This window comes from Heterodontus francisci, chromosome 16, assembly GCF_036365525.1.
Source record: "Heterodontus francisci isolate sHetFra1 chromosome 16, sHetFra1.hap1, whole genome shotgun sequence".
Lineage (NCBI taxonomy): Eukaryota > Metazoa > Chordata > Chondrichthyes > Heterodontiformes > Heterodontidae > Heterodontus > Heterodontus francisci.
Window position 1 is genome coordinate 102,964,235 of NC_090386.1, and position 16,183 is coordinate 102,980,417.

The 16,183-nt window shown below is 43.4% G+C and overlaps 1 protein-coding gene across 1 annotated transcript in view; it reads left to right on the forward strand.

Annotated features, from left to right (window-relative positions):
- The window catches only part of LOC137378425 (fer-1-like protein 4), a 518,691-nt gene that overhangs the window by 434,582 nt on the left and 67,926 nt on the right, over window positions 1-16,183 (forward strand). Inside the window, 1 exon segment of the mRNA XM_068048756.1 lies at window positions 7,302-7,456. Within this exon segment, the coding sequence (XP_067904857.1) occupies window positions 7,302-7,456 (155 nt within the window).

Here is a 16,183-nt window from a genome sequence, read left to right on the forward strand (position 1 = left end):
TGCCACATTTCTGCTGTAAGACCTATCTGAAGCCTCTTTAGCTGCATTTCCTGGAAAGCCTACCCAAACTGATCTTCAACATCGCCTGGAAAGAACTGTTCCAGGAAGATCCCAGTGACAGCCATCTATACGCATTTGGATCGCCAAACCAAAACAAAGGACATCTTTCCAAACCTTCATTTTTTTTTCTTCAAGTATGAGCAAGTATTCAGCCTATGTGGATTGTTTTCTATTTTTTTTAACAGCTATAAATAAAAATCCCTTTTATTTTTACATATTAACCAGTGTGTGTGTGTGATGGGGGTGGGGGGTGCTAAGATAAATAAGGGGCTTTAATATTTCAACCTGTGTCTGTATTATTTCCTTATTGGATTAGACTTGTTTTATAATTAACTGATAATTTTGTGGTTTATTGAAGAAACCTTGTTGGTGTGTTTTATTCTGGGAAAAATAGACAATATTATTGACCATATCCATAAGTGGGGAAATTTAAATATAAGTTGTGATCTGTGGAGAAGTGGGACTAGAATAAACAGTGCACTCCTCCGGCCTCGGTCGTAACAAAAGTAATTATATTTGGAAACAAAATAATAAAAGACAAATTGGATTAGTTTTATATTCAGTGCAGATTCTATTCTCCTCCTTCCATGAGCACTTTGCTCTGGTGGCAATTCCACCACTGCTGCTCACTCCCTGGTCTTGGCTCAGATATGAGGCTGGACACTGGATCTGATCCCAACTGAGAAGGATTTCCAAGCCGGGGGCAGGAGTTCTGGTCGGGGAACCCAGGTGATGTAGAGAACAATGATACTCAGAAACTGATCCTCTTCATTTTCTTGCTACCTGTGAGGATAAGGTTAAAGACTGTCGGAAGGACAGTCAGAATGCTGACCATGGCACCTTGGAGCAGGAGGCTGTCCAAAGGAGGGAAGAGGGAAAGTGTAACGTGGTAGTTGTAGGGGATTCAATAATTAGGGGGATGGATAGAATCCTTTATAAGCAGGACTGAGAGTCCCACATGGAATGTGCCCATAATATGTTCAAGTTCAGTGTAATGCTTGAAAGGGAGAAACCTGAAACAGCTACTAAGATCGTAGATTTAAGTAAGGCTGACTTCAATGCAATGAGACAGAGGCTGTCCACAGTAAATTGAGTAAATCTGTTAATGAGGAAAATAGAATAAAATAAGTGGGAGGTGTTCAAAAAAGAAATTTAATGTGATACAGAACCAGTCTATACCCCAAAGGGACAAGAGCCCTACTTGCCAAACAACAGCCATGGATGAGACAAGAGCCCTACTTGCCAAACAACAGCCATGGATGACTAAAAAGGTAAAAGACAACATAAAACTAAAAGAAAAAACATACAAAAAAGCAAAGATCCTGGCACAAGGAAAAGATACAAAGAGTAGCAAAGGGTGACTTAACCAATAGTAAGAGCTACAAAAAGGAGTATGAAAAGAAACTTGCAAGGGATATCAGAGTCAACACAAAGGACTTTATGATGACACAAGGAAAAAGAGGGTGGTCAGGAACAATGTGGTCCCTTTGAAAACTGATGACGGTGATATTGCCAATGAAAATAAAGAAATGGCGGACATACTGAATAATTACTTTGCATCAGTATTTACAGTTGAGGAAGAGGTCAGCATGCCAGAATTCCCAAGGAAACTAATATTGAATCAGGTACAGGGACTCACCAAAATTACCGTAAGCAAGATAACAGTAAAAAAGAAAATAATGGCAATAAAGAGTGACAAATTGCCAGGACCAGATGGTTTCCAACCCAGGGTTTTAAAGGAAGTGGGTGAGAACGTTGCAGATACCCTAACTATAATCTTCCAAATTTTTTTCAATTCGAGAACTGTTCTTATAGATTGGAAAATTGTGCATATCACTTTGCTATTCAAGAAAGGTAAGAGGGGGATAACAGGGAATTATAAACCAGTTAGCCTAACGTCTGTTGTCGGGAAATTACTAGAGTCTATAATTAAGGATAGTGTGACTGGACACCTTGAACAGTTTCAGCTGATCAGAGAGAGTCTGCATGGGATTTGTAAAGGGTAGGCCATACTGATGAATCTGATTGAATTTTTTGAAGAGGTGACTAAAGTAGTTGACAGGGGAATGTCGATGGATGTTATTTATACGGACTTCTTTCAGGCACCTAATAAAGTCCCTCATAAGAGACTGTTAACTCATGAATTGAAGGCATATTATTGACCGGGTTAGAATATTGGCTGATTGGCAGGAGACAGAGAGTCGGGATAGTGAGCAGGTATTCTAAGTGGCAGAAGATGACTAGTTCTGGGTAGATAGGGAGAAATCAGTTCCTCCAGTGGGGGAGTCCAGAACAAGAGGGCATAACCTTAAAATTAGAGCTAGGCTGTTCAGGGGTGATGTCAGGAAGTATTTCTTCACACAAAGGATAGTGGAAATCTGGAACTCTCTCGCCCAAAAAGCTGTGGATGCTGGGGATCAATTTCAACTTTTGAGGCTGAGATCATACAAACGTACAAATTAGGAGCAGAAGTAGGCCATTCGGCCTCTTGAGCTTGCACCGCCATTCATTAAGATCATGGCTGATCTGTTTGTATCTTGAATTCCACACTCCCATCGACCCCTGATAACCTTTGATTCCCTTGTCCAACAAGAATTTATCTAACCCAGCCTTAAAAATATTCAATGACCCCGTCTCCACCATCTTCTGAGGCAGAGAGTTCCAAAGTGGCACAATTCTCTGAGAGAAAACATTTCTCCTCATCTCTGTCCTAAAAGGGTGACCCCTAATTTTAAAACAGTGCCCTGTAGCTCTGGACTCACCCACAAGAGGAAACATCTTTTCCACATCCATCTTATCAAGACCGTTCAGGATCTTATAAACTTCAAACAAGTCTCCCCTCACTCTTCTAAACTCCAGTGAAAACAAGCTCAGTCTGTCCAAACTTTCCTCTAAGACAACCTGCTCATTTCAGGTATCAATCTAGTAAACCTCCTCTGAGCCACCTCCAAGGCATTTCCATCCTTCCTGAAATAAGGAGACCAAAACTGCACACAGGATTCGAAATGTGGTCATAGAGTTATAGAGTCGTACAGCATAGAAACAGGCCATTCGGCCCACTGCGTCCATGCCGACCATAATGCCTATCTATACTAAACCCACCTGCCTGCATTAATTCCATATCCCTCTATGCCTTGCTCATTCAAGTACCTGTCAGATGCCTCTTAAATGTTGCTACTGTTCCTGCCTCCACCACCTCCTCTGGCAGCTCATTCCAGATACCCACAATTACCCCTTTGATCCCCTTTAAACCTCCTCCCTCTCACCTTAAATCTATGCCCTCTAGTTTTAGTCACCCCTACCATGGGAAACAGACTCTGGCTATCTATGCCTCTCATAATTTTATATATCTCGATCATGTCCCCTCTCAGCCTCCTTCGTTCCAGGGAAAACAGACCTAGCCTATCCAATCTCTCTTTATAACTCAAGCCCTCCAAACCAGGCAACATTCTTGTGAATCTTTTCTGCACCCTCTCTAACTTAATCACATCTTTCCTGTAGTGCGGCGACCAGAACTGCACACTGTACTCCAAATGTGGCCTAACCAACGTTATGTACAACTGTAACATGACGTCCCAACTCTTGTACTCAGTGCGCAGCTACAACCTCCTTAATAATCAATTCTAAAAGCCTCCCCATGACAGACATCAAGCTAACTGGCCTATACTTACCTGTTTTCTGCCTCCCCCCCGTCTTGAATAAAGGGGTTATATTTGCTACTTTCCAGTCTGATGGAACTTTTCCAGAATCTGGCGAATTTTGAAAAATTCACACCAACGCATCTACTAACTCATTAGCCACCTCTTTTAAGACCTTAGGATGAAGCCCATCAGGACCCAGGAACTTGTCAGCCTGCAGCTCCATCAGTTTGGTCAGTACCACTTCCCTGGCGATTGTAATTTTACCAAGTTTCTCTCTTCCTTCCACCTCCTGATTTACAGCTATTGCCAGATTATTTTTTGTATCCTCTATAGTGAACACAGAAGCAAAATATTTGTTCATTGCATCCATCCACCATTTCTTTATTATCTATTCGCCCCCCATTCTCACTCTCTAGAGGACCAACACTCACTTTACTAACTTTTTTTAGAAACCCTTGCTATCTGTTTTTACATTTCTAGCTAGCTTCCTCTCATACACTAATTTCTTTTTCCTGATAAACCTTTTAGTCATTCTCTGCTGTTCTTTATAATCTAACCAATCATCTGAACTGCCACTCATCTTTGCGCAATTTATATGCCTTTTCCTTAAGTTTGATGCTTTCCTTTACTTCTTTAGTTAACCATGGCTGGTGGGCCCTCCCCTAAGAATTTTTCTTTATAGTAGGAATATACTTATTCTGAGTGTTATGACATATCCCCTTAAATGTCTGCCACTGCTTCTCTATTGATCTATCTCCTAGCCTAGTAACCCAGTTCGCTTCAGCTAGCTCAGCTTTCATGCCCACATAGTTGCCCTTATTCAAGTTTAAAATACTAGTCTTAGACTCACTCTTCTCTCTTTCAAACTAGATGTACAATTCAATCATATTGTGGTCGCTGCTACCTAGAGGTGCCTTTACTCTGAGGTCATTAATTAATCCTGTCTCATTACACAAAACCAAGTCTAATATAACCTGCTCACTGGTTGATTCCAGAACGAACTGCTCTAAGAAACTATCTTGAAAGCATTCTATGAACTCCTCATCCAGGCTACTATTGCCAATCTGATTTTTCCAGTTTATATGTAGATTAAAATCAGCCATGATTATTGCCGTCCATTTATCACAAGCACCCAATATTTCTTCTTGTATACTTCATCCTACATTGTGATTGCTGTTCAGGGGCCTGTAGACCACTCCCACTAGTGACTTCTTTCCCCTACTATTCCTCATCTCCACCCAAACCGATTCTACATCCTGATCTCCTGAATAGAGGTAATCTCTAACTATTGCACCAATACCATCCTTGATTAATAGTGCTACCCCTCCACCTTTACCTAGCTTCCTATTCTTCTTGAATGTCATACACCCCATAATATTCAGGACTCAATCCTTGTCATTCTGCAGCTACGTCTCCGTACTGGCCTTCAGATCATATTTATTTACTTCAATGTGCGCTATCAGTTCGTCTATTTTGTTATGAATGCTACATGCATTCAGATGCAGAGCTTTTAGCTTTGTCTTTTTGTTATCATTGTAACATCTGGTCTCAACTGTTGGTGTGTTCTTAGGTTTTTTTCTCTGTCCCTTCCTGCCACTCTCTGACCTTCAGTTCCCATATTACTATTCTGCTCTCCTGCCTTAATTCTACCACTTGATTTGCTACATTTACCCAGGCTTGATCCCTAACCCCGCCACCCCCCCCCCCCCCAACTGCTTGTTTAGTTTAAAGCCCTCTCTACTTCCCTAGTTATATGGTTTGCTACAACATTGGTCCCAGCACAGTTTAGGTGCAGACCATCCCAACGGTACAGCCCCCAATTTCCCCAGTGCTGCTGCTAGCGCCCCATGAACTGAAACCCAATTCTCCCACACCAGTCTTTGAGCCACGTATTCATTTCACTAATCTTATGTGCCCTCTGCTGATTAGCACGTGGCTCAGGTAATCCAGAAATTATTACCCTTGAGGTTCTGCTCTTCAATTTGGTGCCTAGCTCCTCATACTGTCTAAACAGAATCTCTTTCCTAGTCCTACCCATGTTGTTGGTATCTACATGGACCACGACAACTGGATCCTTCCCCTCCCAGTCCAAGTTCCTGTCTAGCTCTGAGCAGATGTCGTGAACCCTGGCACCGGCCAGGCAACACAGCCTTCTGGACTCATGCTCTCGGCTACACAGAGAAGTGTCAATCCCCCTCACTATACTATCCCCTACTACCACTACATTCATTTTTTCTCCCTCCATTTAAATGGCTTTCTCTACCACAGTGCCATGGCCAGTCTGCTCATCCACCTTGCAGTCCTCCCTTTCATCTACACAGGTTGACAGCACCTCAAACCTGTTTGAGAATTGCAAAGTCTGAAGCTCCTCCACTACTGTCTGCTTGGTCCCATTACCTGCCTCACTCACAGTCATATCCTCCTGCAGCCCAAAACAGATGACCCTGTTCTAAGAGCTGTGACTGCCTTCCGGAATAAAGTGTCGAGGTATCTCTCCCCCTCCCTTATGTTGCGCAGTGTTTGCAGTTTGGCTTCCAGGTCAATAATCCTGATCCAGAATTCCTCTAGCTGCTTACACTTTCTGCAGACGTGCTTGTCCTGGATTCCCTTGGCATCCAAAAGCTCCCACATACCACAGCTGCAACATAACACCTGTCCTGTCATTGTTACTTATGCTATTAGTTAATTTACTTTAATTACTGTCTTAATTAACTTAGAATAATTCCTATGTATAGTAGAATTTACTGTGCTTATTAAATGCTAGTACCACCTACAACTAAAGTTATACCTTTCTTAATTACAAAGATATGTGTTTTAGGTATTTATTTGAATTATTTTATCTTTTCTGTCTTTATTTTATATTTTATTTATTTTATTTTAAAGTGTTAGACCTTTTTATAGATTTACCCTAATTCTGGTGTCCTAAACTAGCTATTAACACAATGTCCTTTACACGATGCACTTACCGGCCAATCAATTTACTAGTTTCGGGTGATGTCAGTAGATTTTTATTAGGTATCGATATTGAGATATATGGAACAGAAGTGGGAAAATAGAGTTAAAATACTAATTAGTAATGATCTAAATGAATGGCAGAGCAGGCTTGAGGGGTTAAATGGTTTCCTCCTGTTCCCGTGTTCCTGGGGCAGTTTTGTGCTTTGGGCCACTGAGGAAAGGGACCCTCATTTTGTAGGAGAGACTAAAACTAGGGGGCAAAGTTTAAAAATAAGGCGTCTCCCATTGAAGACAGAGATGAGGAGAAATTTTTTCTCTGAGGGTCAATAGTCTGTGGAACTTCCTTACCCAGACAGCCGTAGAGGCAGGGTCATTGAATGTTTTTTAAAGCAGAGGTAGACAGATTCTTGACAAACAAGGGAGTCAAAGGGTTTTGAGGCTAGGCAGGTAAGTGGAGTTGAGTCCACAAACAAATCAGCTATGATCTTAGAGAAAGGCGGAGCAGGCTCGAAGGGCCAAATAGCTTACTCCTGATCCTAGTTTGTATGTTCATATGTCAGTTTGAGCAGGCATCAGGCCAAGCGGCAAAAGTGAAAGGGGTTTCTCACCCATGGTTTGATTGTTTTTTTTCTGTCTGAATTATAGTCAAGGTTACAATGCGTGGCGTGACTGCCTGAAGCCTTCGCAGATATTAGCAAAACTGTGTAAAGATTTACAATTATCGGAGCCTGAATACAGGATTGAGGAAGTGAAAGTCAACAGTAAAATATTCAAGATGCCCAATGACCCACATCTAATGGGTAAGAATTGTTCCTGTTTTGATTTGTTTTTTAAATTTCCCTGAATTTTAAGCTGATTTGCATGTGAATGCATTCAATGAACATGAGAAAATTGTGAGGGAAAGAATGGGAGGTGGGGCATTAGGTAGGGGTCATCTACAAGCCTTGCAATAGCAGTGCAATTGTGGGGAGTGTCATCAGGGAAGCATGCAGTAAAAACATTGTGGGGGAATTTATCGACTGGGAGAAGGAGAACAACTCAATTGGAAAACTGAATTTCCAGAATGTATTTGGCAGAAATATTTTAGAAGAATATATTTTAGAGTCAGGAACGCAGAGGAGATTTACCAGAATGGTTCTGGGGATGAGGGATTTTAGCTACAAAGTTAATTTGGTTGTTCTCCTTGGAGCAAAGGAAATTGAGAGGAGATTTGATAGAGGTGTACAAGATAATAACAGGCTTAGGTAAGGTAGACAAAGTAAAGCTGTTCCCATTAGCTGAATGCACAAAGACTATGGGATACAGATTTACAGTTTTGGGCAAGAGATACGGGGGTGGGGGGGGGGCGGATATAAGAGATACAAGCACGCCAAGTGATCAGAGGCCAGAAGTAAAGGAGTGGGAGCAGAGCGAGGATTCGGAGCCAAATCAAACACAGAAAAAAAAAATCGACAATGACTTCAGATTGACATCACAATCAACAGAGAGCGCGGGGAATCAGAAAGCTGGCCAGGGTGCGTGCACCCGTAAACTTTTAATTTAATCTAAACTAATCAGCTAGAAAATAAGACTTGTTGGACTCATTAGAATAAAAACTAAAGCAAATTTGATAATTGTGCTCAATTAATCAATCAGATTTAAGGGATTAAGTTAAAAAAAAAATAATAGGATAGGAACACTGAAGAAGTCAGAATTTTTCAGTAAATTATAATCTAAATGTTTTAGATAATAAGGCTTAAGTAAAACATTTTAGTTAACCTCGCTATAAAATAAAGTGCAGTCAACACAGGGAAAGCAACTGATTGGTGAGTAGGTGGTGAGACTTTTTTGATTTAAGTAGTAAGTTTACTAGTCTAATAAATAGAGGCTTGGCAGGGCAGCTCAGATCCGTGGAGTGCGCATCCTGTTCCATGAGGGTACTCCAGGACACTTCTCATGTCCTGGACAAACACATGTGCAGGAAGTGTTGTCAGCTGCAGCAGCTCGAACTCCCAATTTCAGAGCTTGAGCAGCAACTAGCATCGCTGTAGCGCATCCACAAGGCTGAGAGTTTTGTGGATAGAATGTTTATAGATGTGGTCACCCCACAGATTAAGGGTATACAGGCAGAGAGGGAATGGGTGACCACTTGACAGTCAAGAAGGACCAGGCAGTAGTGCTGGAGTCCCCTGAGTGCACCTCACTCACCAACCAATATTCAGTTCTGAATACTGGTGAAAGTGATGGTTCCTATCAGGGTGTGCAGCCAGAGTCTAGACCAAGGCACCACAGCTGGGTCAACTGTACAGGGGGTAGGAGGAAGATTGGAAAAGCAATAGTGATAGGGGATTCAATAGTTAGGGGAACAAACAGGCATTTCTGTGGCCACAGATGTGAATCCAGGGTGGTGTGTTGCCTCCCCAATGCCAGGGTAAGAATGTCAATGAGTGTCTGCAGAGCACTCTGAGGGGGCAGGGTGAACAGCCAGTGGCTGCAGAGCACTCTGAGGGGGCAGGGTGAACAGCCAGTGGCTGCAGAGCACTCTGAGGGGGCAGGGTGAACAGCCAGTGGCTGCAGAGCACTCTGAGGGGGCAGGGTGAACAGCCAGTGGTCATGGTTCATATCAGTACCAACGACATAGGCAGAAAGAGGGATGGGTCCTGAAGGCAGAGTTTAGTGAGCTAAGAAAGAAACTAGCAAACAGAACCTCAAAGGTAGTAATCTCCGGATTATTCCCAGTCACAAGCACAAGTGAGTACAGAAATAGGAGGATGCGTGGCTGGAGAGATGGTTCAGGAGGGAGGACTTTAGATTCCTGGGACATTGGGATCAGATCTGGGGAGCTGGGACCTGTACAGGCCGGATGTGTTGCACCTGAACAGAATTGGGACCAATATCCTTCTGTGTGATTTGCTGTGCTATTAGGGAGGGTTTGAACTAACTTGGCAGGGCCTTGGGAACCAGTAGGTAATAATAGAGAGGAAAACCAAGGTGCACTGAGAACTGGAAGAAACGGAGAGCACTAGAGTAGGAAATAGTAAGGTATTAAGTGGGGTCAGAGTAAGAGGAAATGTAATAAGGTCTAAATTAAGTTTACTGTGCATGTACAGGAATGCATGGACTGTGGTAAATAAGGTTGCTGCAAGCATGTAGAAATACGATGTCATAGCGACAACAGAGACCTGACGTTTAAAAGGGCAGGACTGGGTACTAAATATTCCTGAATACAAGGTGTTCAGGAAAGATAGGGATGGAAGGAAATGATGAGGGGTAGTGGTATTGATAAAGGAGAACATTACAGCCATGGAGAGAGAGGATATCCTAGAGGGGTCAAGGACAGAATCTATTTGGTTAGAGCTAAGAAACAATAGAGGTACCATAGCATTGCCGGGTGTGTTCTATAGGCCACCAACTAGCGGGAAAGATATAGATGCTGAAAGCAAAGACAAATACACATTTCGCCTGATCAGCGAACTCCTCTACACTGATGATGCTGCGTCAGTCACTGACATGGAAACTCAGCTACAAAGGCTCATGGACTGTCTCTCCCTTGCCTATAACTTGTTCACCTTGACTGTAAGCGTCAAGAAAACATGGTACAAGGTGTTGCATCTCCGCCCCTGATCACACTAAATGACATCTCACTGGAAGTGGTTAGCACATTCTGCTACCTTGGATCCACAGGGACAGACAATCTGTCCCTTGATGGAGAGCTCGATACACACATAGGGAAAGCAGCTACCCCCTTTGGCTGACTTGCGAAATGCGCATGGACCAAGCTCATGGCTTATGAGGCCTGTGTGCTCAACACCTTGCTGCATGGCTGTGAAACATGGGCGCCTTACAGCTACCAGGAAAAGAAGCTCAACAATTTCCATCTTTGCTGTCTGCGGCAGCAGGATATATGGGGGGAAAAAAAAAGCAGGATATATGGGTATATCCTGGCAGGTCAAAAATCACAAATGTGGCAGTGCTGTCAAAGGCAGAACTCCTAAGTGTGTTGGCACTAAATAAACAGACGCCGCTTTATGGATCGGACAAGTCCACAGGATGGAAGGAGGTCACATACTAAGGACCTTCTGTATGGTGAGGTAGCCGGGGCCAGACGACCAGTGGGGCACCCAAAGCTCCACTTCAAGGATGCTTGCAAGTATGACATAAAAACCCTAAATGTCGACTATCTCACTTGGGACTCACTAGCTGGCAAAAGAGGGAAATGGTGACACATCCTATGGACTGGTGTGCAGTACCATGATAACCCTTTGCTACAGCAGCTTGGCAACAGACGTCAATGCCAAAAACACAACTCACAGCGTCACTTGGCAGCTTCACATGCAGCACCTGTGGCAGAAACTGCCTGTTAAGGACTGGCCTTCACAGCCGTCAACAAAGGTGCACCAAGAGAAGACATCCCACTTAAATAGATTGTTTGCTGCGTGTCCATCATCTTTCGTAGATGGAAGGATGCCAACCAACTAGTGGGAAAGTTATAGATGAACAAATTTGCAAGGAAATTACAGGGAGGTGCAAAAATTATAAAGTAGTTATAATGGGGGACTTGAATTATGCTAATATATACTGGGATAGTAAGTGCGTAAAGGGCCGAGAGGGGTAAGAATATCTAGAGTGTGTTCAGGAGAATTTTCTACATCAGGATGTTTCCAGTCCAAGGAACATGGAAGCATTGCAAGATCTAGTTTTGGAAAATGAGGTAGGTCATGGGAATCAAATGCCAGAAGGGGAACATTTAGGGGACAGTGACTATAGCATCTTGAGGTTTAAGTTAACTCTGGAAAAGGACAAGGAACAATCCAGGGTTAAGGAAAATCCCAAAGCCTTTTGTTAAGGAAAATCCCAAAGCCTTTTATTCATATATAAGGAGCAAGAGGGTAACTAGAGAAAGGATTGGCCCACTCAAGGACAAAGGAGGAAAGTTATGCGTGGAGTCAGAGAAAATGGGTGAGATTCTAAACGAGTACTTTGCATCGGTATTCACCGAGGAGAGGGACATGACAGATGTTGAGGTTAGGGACAGATGTTTGATTACTCTAGGTCAAGTCGGCATAAGGAGGGAGGAAGTGTTGGGTATTCTAAAAGGCATTAAGGTGGACAAGTCCCCAGGTCCGGATGGGATCTATCCCAGGTTACTGTGGGAAGCGAGAGAGGAAATAGTTGGGGCCTTAACAGATATCTTTGCAGCATCCTTAAGCACGGGTGAGGTCCCAGAGGACTGGAGAATTGCTAATGTTGTCCCCTTGTTTAAGAAGGGTAGCAGGGCAAATCCAGGTAATTATAGACCGGTGAGCCTGATGTCAGTGGTAGGGAAGCTGCTGGAGAAGATACTGAGGGATAGGATCTATTCCCATTTGGAAGAAAATGGGCTTATCAGTGATAGGCAACATGGTTTTGTGCAGGGAAGGTCATTTCTTACCAACTTAATAGAATTCTTTGAGGAAGTGACAAAGTTGATTGATGAGGGAAGGGCTGTAGATGTCATATACATGGACTTCAGTAAGGCGTTTGATGAGGTTCCCCATGGTAGGCTGATGGAGAAAGTGAAGTCGCATGGGGTCCAGGGTGTACTAGCTAGATGGATAAAGAACTGGCTGGGCAACAGGAGACAGAGAGTAGCAGTAGAAGGGAGTTTCTCAAAATGGAGACGTGTGACCAGTGGTGTTCCACAGGGATCCGTGCTGGGACCACTGTTGTTTGTGATATACATAAATGATTTGGAGGAAAGTATAGGTGGTCTGATTAGCAAGTTTGCAGACGACACTAAGATTGGTGGAGTAGCAGATAGTGAAGGGGACTGTCAGAGAATACAGCAGAATATAGATAGACTGGAGAGTTGGGCAGAGAAATGGCAGATGGAGTTCTATCAGGGTAAATGCGAGGTGATGCATTTTGGAAGATCCAATTCAAGAGTGAACTATACAGTAAATGGAAAAGTCCTGGGGAAAATTGATGTACAGAGAGATTTGGGTGTTCAGGTCCATTGTTCCCTGAAGGTGGCAACGCAGGTCAATAGAGTGGTCAAGAAGGCATACGGCATGCTTTCCTTCATCGGACGGGGTATTGAGTACAAGAGTTGGCAGGTCATGTTACAGTTGTATAAGACTTTGGTTCGGCCACCTTTGGAATACTGCATGCAGTTCTGGTCGCCACATTACCAAAAGGATGTAGATGCTTTGGAGAGGGTGCAGAGGAGGTTCACCAGGATGTTGCCTGGTATGGAGGACGCTAGCTATGAAGAGAGGTTGAGCAGATTAGGATTATTTTCATTAGAAAGACGGAGGTTGAGGGGGGACCTGATTGAGGTGTACAAAATCATGAGAGGTATAGACAGGGTGGATAGCAAGAAGCTTTTTCCCAGAGTGGGGGATTCAATTACAAGGGGTCACGAGTTCAAAGTGAGAGGGGTAAAGTTTAGGGGGGATATGCGTGGAAAGTTCTTTACGCAGGGGTGGTGGGTGCCTGGAACGCGTTGCCAGCGGAGGTGGTAGAAACGGGCACGATAGCGTCTTTTAAGATGTATCTAGACAGATACATGAATGGGCAGGAAGCAAAGAGATACAGACCCTTAGAAAATAGGCGACATGTTTAGATAGAGGATCTGGATCGGCACAGGCTTGGAGGGCCGAAGGGCCTGTTCCTGTGCTGTAATTATCTTTGTTCTTTGTAAAGATAATTAATTGGGGGACAGACAACTTCAATTGAGTGAGAACAACTGAGTTGAGAGTGGTGCAGTGGTTAGCACCGCAGCCTCACAGCTCCAGCAACCCGGGTTCAGTTCTGGGTACTGCCTGTGCGGAGTTTGCAAGTTCTCCCTGTGAGCGTGTGCGGTTTCCTCCCACAGCCAAAGACTTGCAGGTTGATAGGTAAATTGGCCATTGTAAATTGCCCCTGGTGTAGGTAGGTGGTAGGGAATATGGGATTAATGTAGGATTAGTATAAATGGGTGGTTGTTGGTCAGCACAGACTCAGTGGGCCAAAGGGCCTGTTTCAGTGCTGTATCTCTAAATAAAATAAAAATATGGTCCAAGTAAATTGGAATCAAAGACTAGCAGATAAAACTTTAACTGAACAATGGGCTGCCTTTAAAGATGAGATGGTTTGGGTGCAGTCAAGGTACATTCTCACGAGGTGGAAAGGTAGGGAAAACAGATCTAGAGCTCCATGGATGAGGAAGGAGATTGAGACTAAGTTGAAGCAGAAAAAGGATGCATGTGACAGATGTCAGGTGGATAATACAATTGAGAACCAGCCTGAATATAGATCAGAGGGGAAGTGAGAAAACAAGAGAAGCAAAGAGAGTATGAGAAGAGACTGGCAGCTAACATAAAAGGGAATCTAAAAGTCTTCTATAGGCATATAAATAGTAAAGGATGGTAAAAGGAGGAGTGGAACCAATTAGGGGCCTAAAAGGGGATTTACACATGGAGACAGGGGGCATGGCTGAGGTTCAAAATGAGTAATTTGCATCTGTCTCTACCAAGGAAGAAGATGCTGCCCAAGTCATAGTGAAAGATGGGGTAATTGAGACATTGGATGGACTACATCAAGATCGGCGCAGGCTTGGAGGGCCGAATGGCCTGTTCCTGTGCTGTACTGTTTTTTGTTCTTTGTACAAGTTGACAAAGAGGAGGTATTAGGGTAGGCTGGCTGTACTTAAAGTTGATAATTCGCCAAGACCAGATGAGATGCATCCAAGGACACTGAGGGAAATAAGGGTGGAAATTGTGGAGGCACTGTCCATAATCTTCCAATTCCCCCTTAGATTTAGGGGTGGTATCAGAAGACTTGAGAATTGCAAATGTTATACCCTTGTTCAAAAAGTCATGTGAGGACAAACCCAGCAACTACAGACCAATCAGTTTAACCTCAGTGGTGGAAAGACTTTTAAAAATGATAATTCAGACAAAATCAATAGTCACTTGGACAAATGTGGATTAATTAAGGAAAGCCAGAATGGATTTGTTAATGGCAAATTGTGTTTAATTGACTTGCTTGAGTTTTTTGATGAGGGTAATGCTGTTGATGCAGTATACATGGACTTCCAAAAGGGATTTGATAAAGTGCCACACAACAGGCTTGCCAGCAAAGTTACAGCCCTTAGAATAAAAGGGACAGGAGCAGCATGGATACAAAATTGGCCGAGTGACAGGAAACAGAGAGTAGCAGTGAACTAAATAAAAACAAGAAATGCTGGAAATACTCGACAGGTCTGGCAGCATCTGTGCAGAGAGAAGCAGAGTTAACGCTTCAGGTCAGTGACCCTTCATCACTTCTGAAGAAGAGTCACTGACCTGAAACGTTAACTCTGCTTCTCTCTGCACAGATGCTGCCAGACCTGCTGAGTATTTCCAGCATTTCTTGTTTTTATTTCAGATTTCCAGAATCGGCAGTATTTTGCTTTTATTATAGTAGCAGTGAACAGTTGTTTTTCAGACTGGAGGAATATAGTGGGGTTCCCCCAGGGTCGGTGTTAGGACCCCTGCATTTCTTGATATAAGTAATGATCTCAACTTGGATGTACAGGACACAAATTCAAAATTTGTGAATGACACAAAACTTGTAAATATTGTGTACTGTGCGGAGGATAGTGATAAACGTCAAGAGGACATAGGCTGATGGAATGGGCAGACAAATGGAAGATGAAATTTAATGCAGAAAAGTGTGAAGTGATTCATTTGGTAGGAAGAACGAGAAGAGGCAATATAAATTAAAGGGTACAATTCTAAAGGGGGTACAGGAGTAGAGGGACCTGGAAGTATATATACCAAATCATTGAAAGTTGTAGGGCAGGTTGAGAAAGCGGTTAATAAAGCATACAGAATTCTGGGCTTTACAAATAGGGGCATAGATTCCAAGAACAAGGAAGTTATGATAAACCTGTATAAAACACTGGTGTGGCCTCAACTGGAGTATTTTTTTCTTTATTTTTATTCATTCATGGGATGTGGGCATTGCTGGCTAGGACAGCATTTATTGCCCATCCCTACTTGCCCTTGAGAAGGTGGTGGTGAGCTGCCTTCTTGAACCGCTGCAGTCAATGTGGGGTAGGTATATCCACAGTGTTATTAGGAAGGGAGTTCTAGGATTTTGACCCAGCAACAGTGAAGGAATGGTGATATAGTTCCAAGTCAGGATGCTTGGAGGGGAACTTGCAAGTGATAATGTTCCCATGCAACTGCTGCCCTTGTCCTTCTAGTTGGTAGAGGTCATGGGTTTGGAAGGTGCTGTCTAAGGAGCCTTGGTGCGTTGCTGCAGTGCATCTTGTAGATGGTACACACTGCTGCCACTGTGCGTCGGTGGTGGAGGGAGTGAATGTTTGTAAATGGGGTGAAAATCAAGCGGGCTGCTTTGTCCTGAATGGTGTCGAGCTTCTTGAGTGTTGTTGGAGCTGCATCCATCCAGGCAAGTGGAGAGTATTCCATCACACTCCTGATTTGTGCCTTGTAGATGGCGGACAGGCTTTGGGGAGTCAGGAGGTGAGTTACTCACCGCAGGATTCCTAGCCTCTGACCTGTTCTTGTAGCTACGGTATT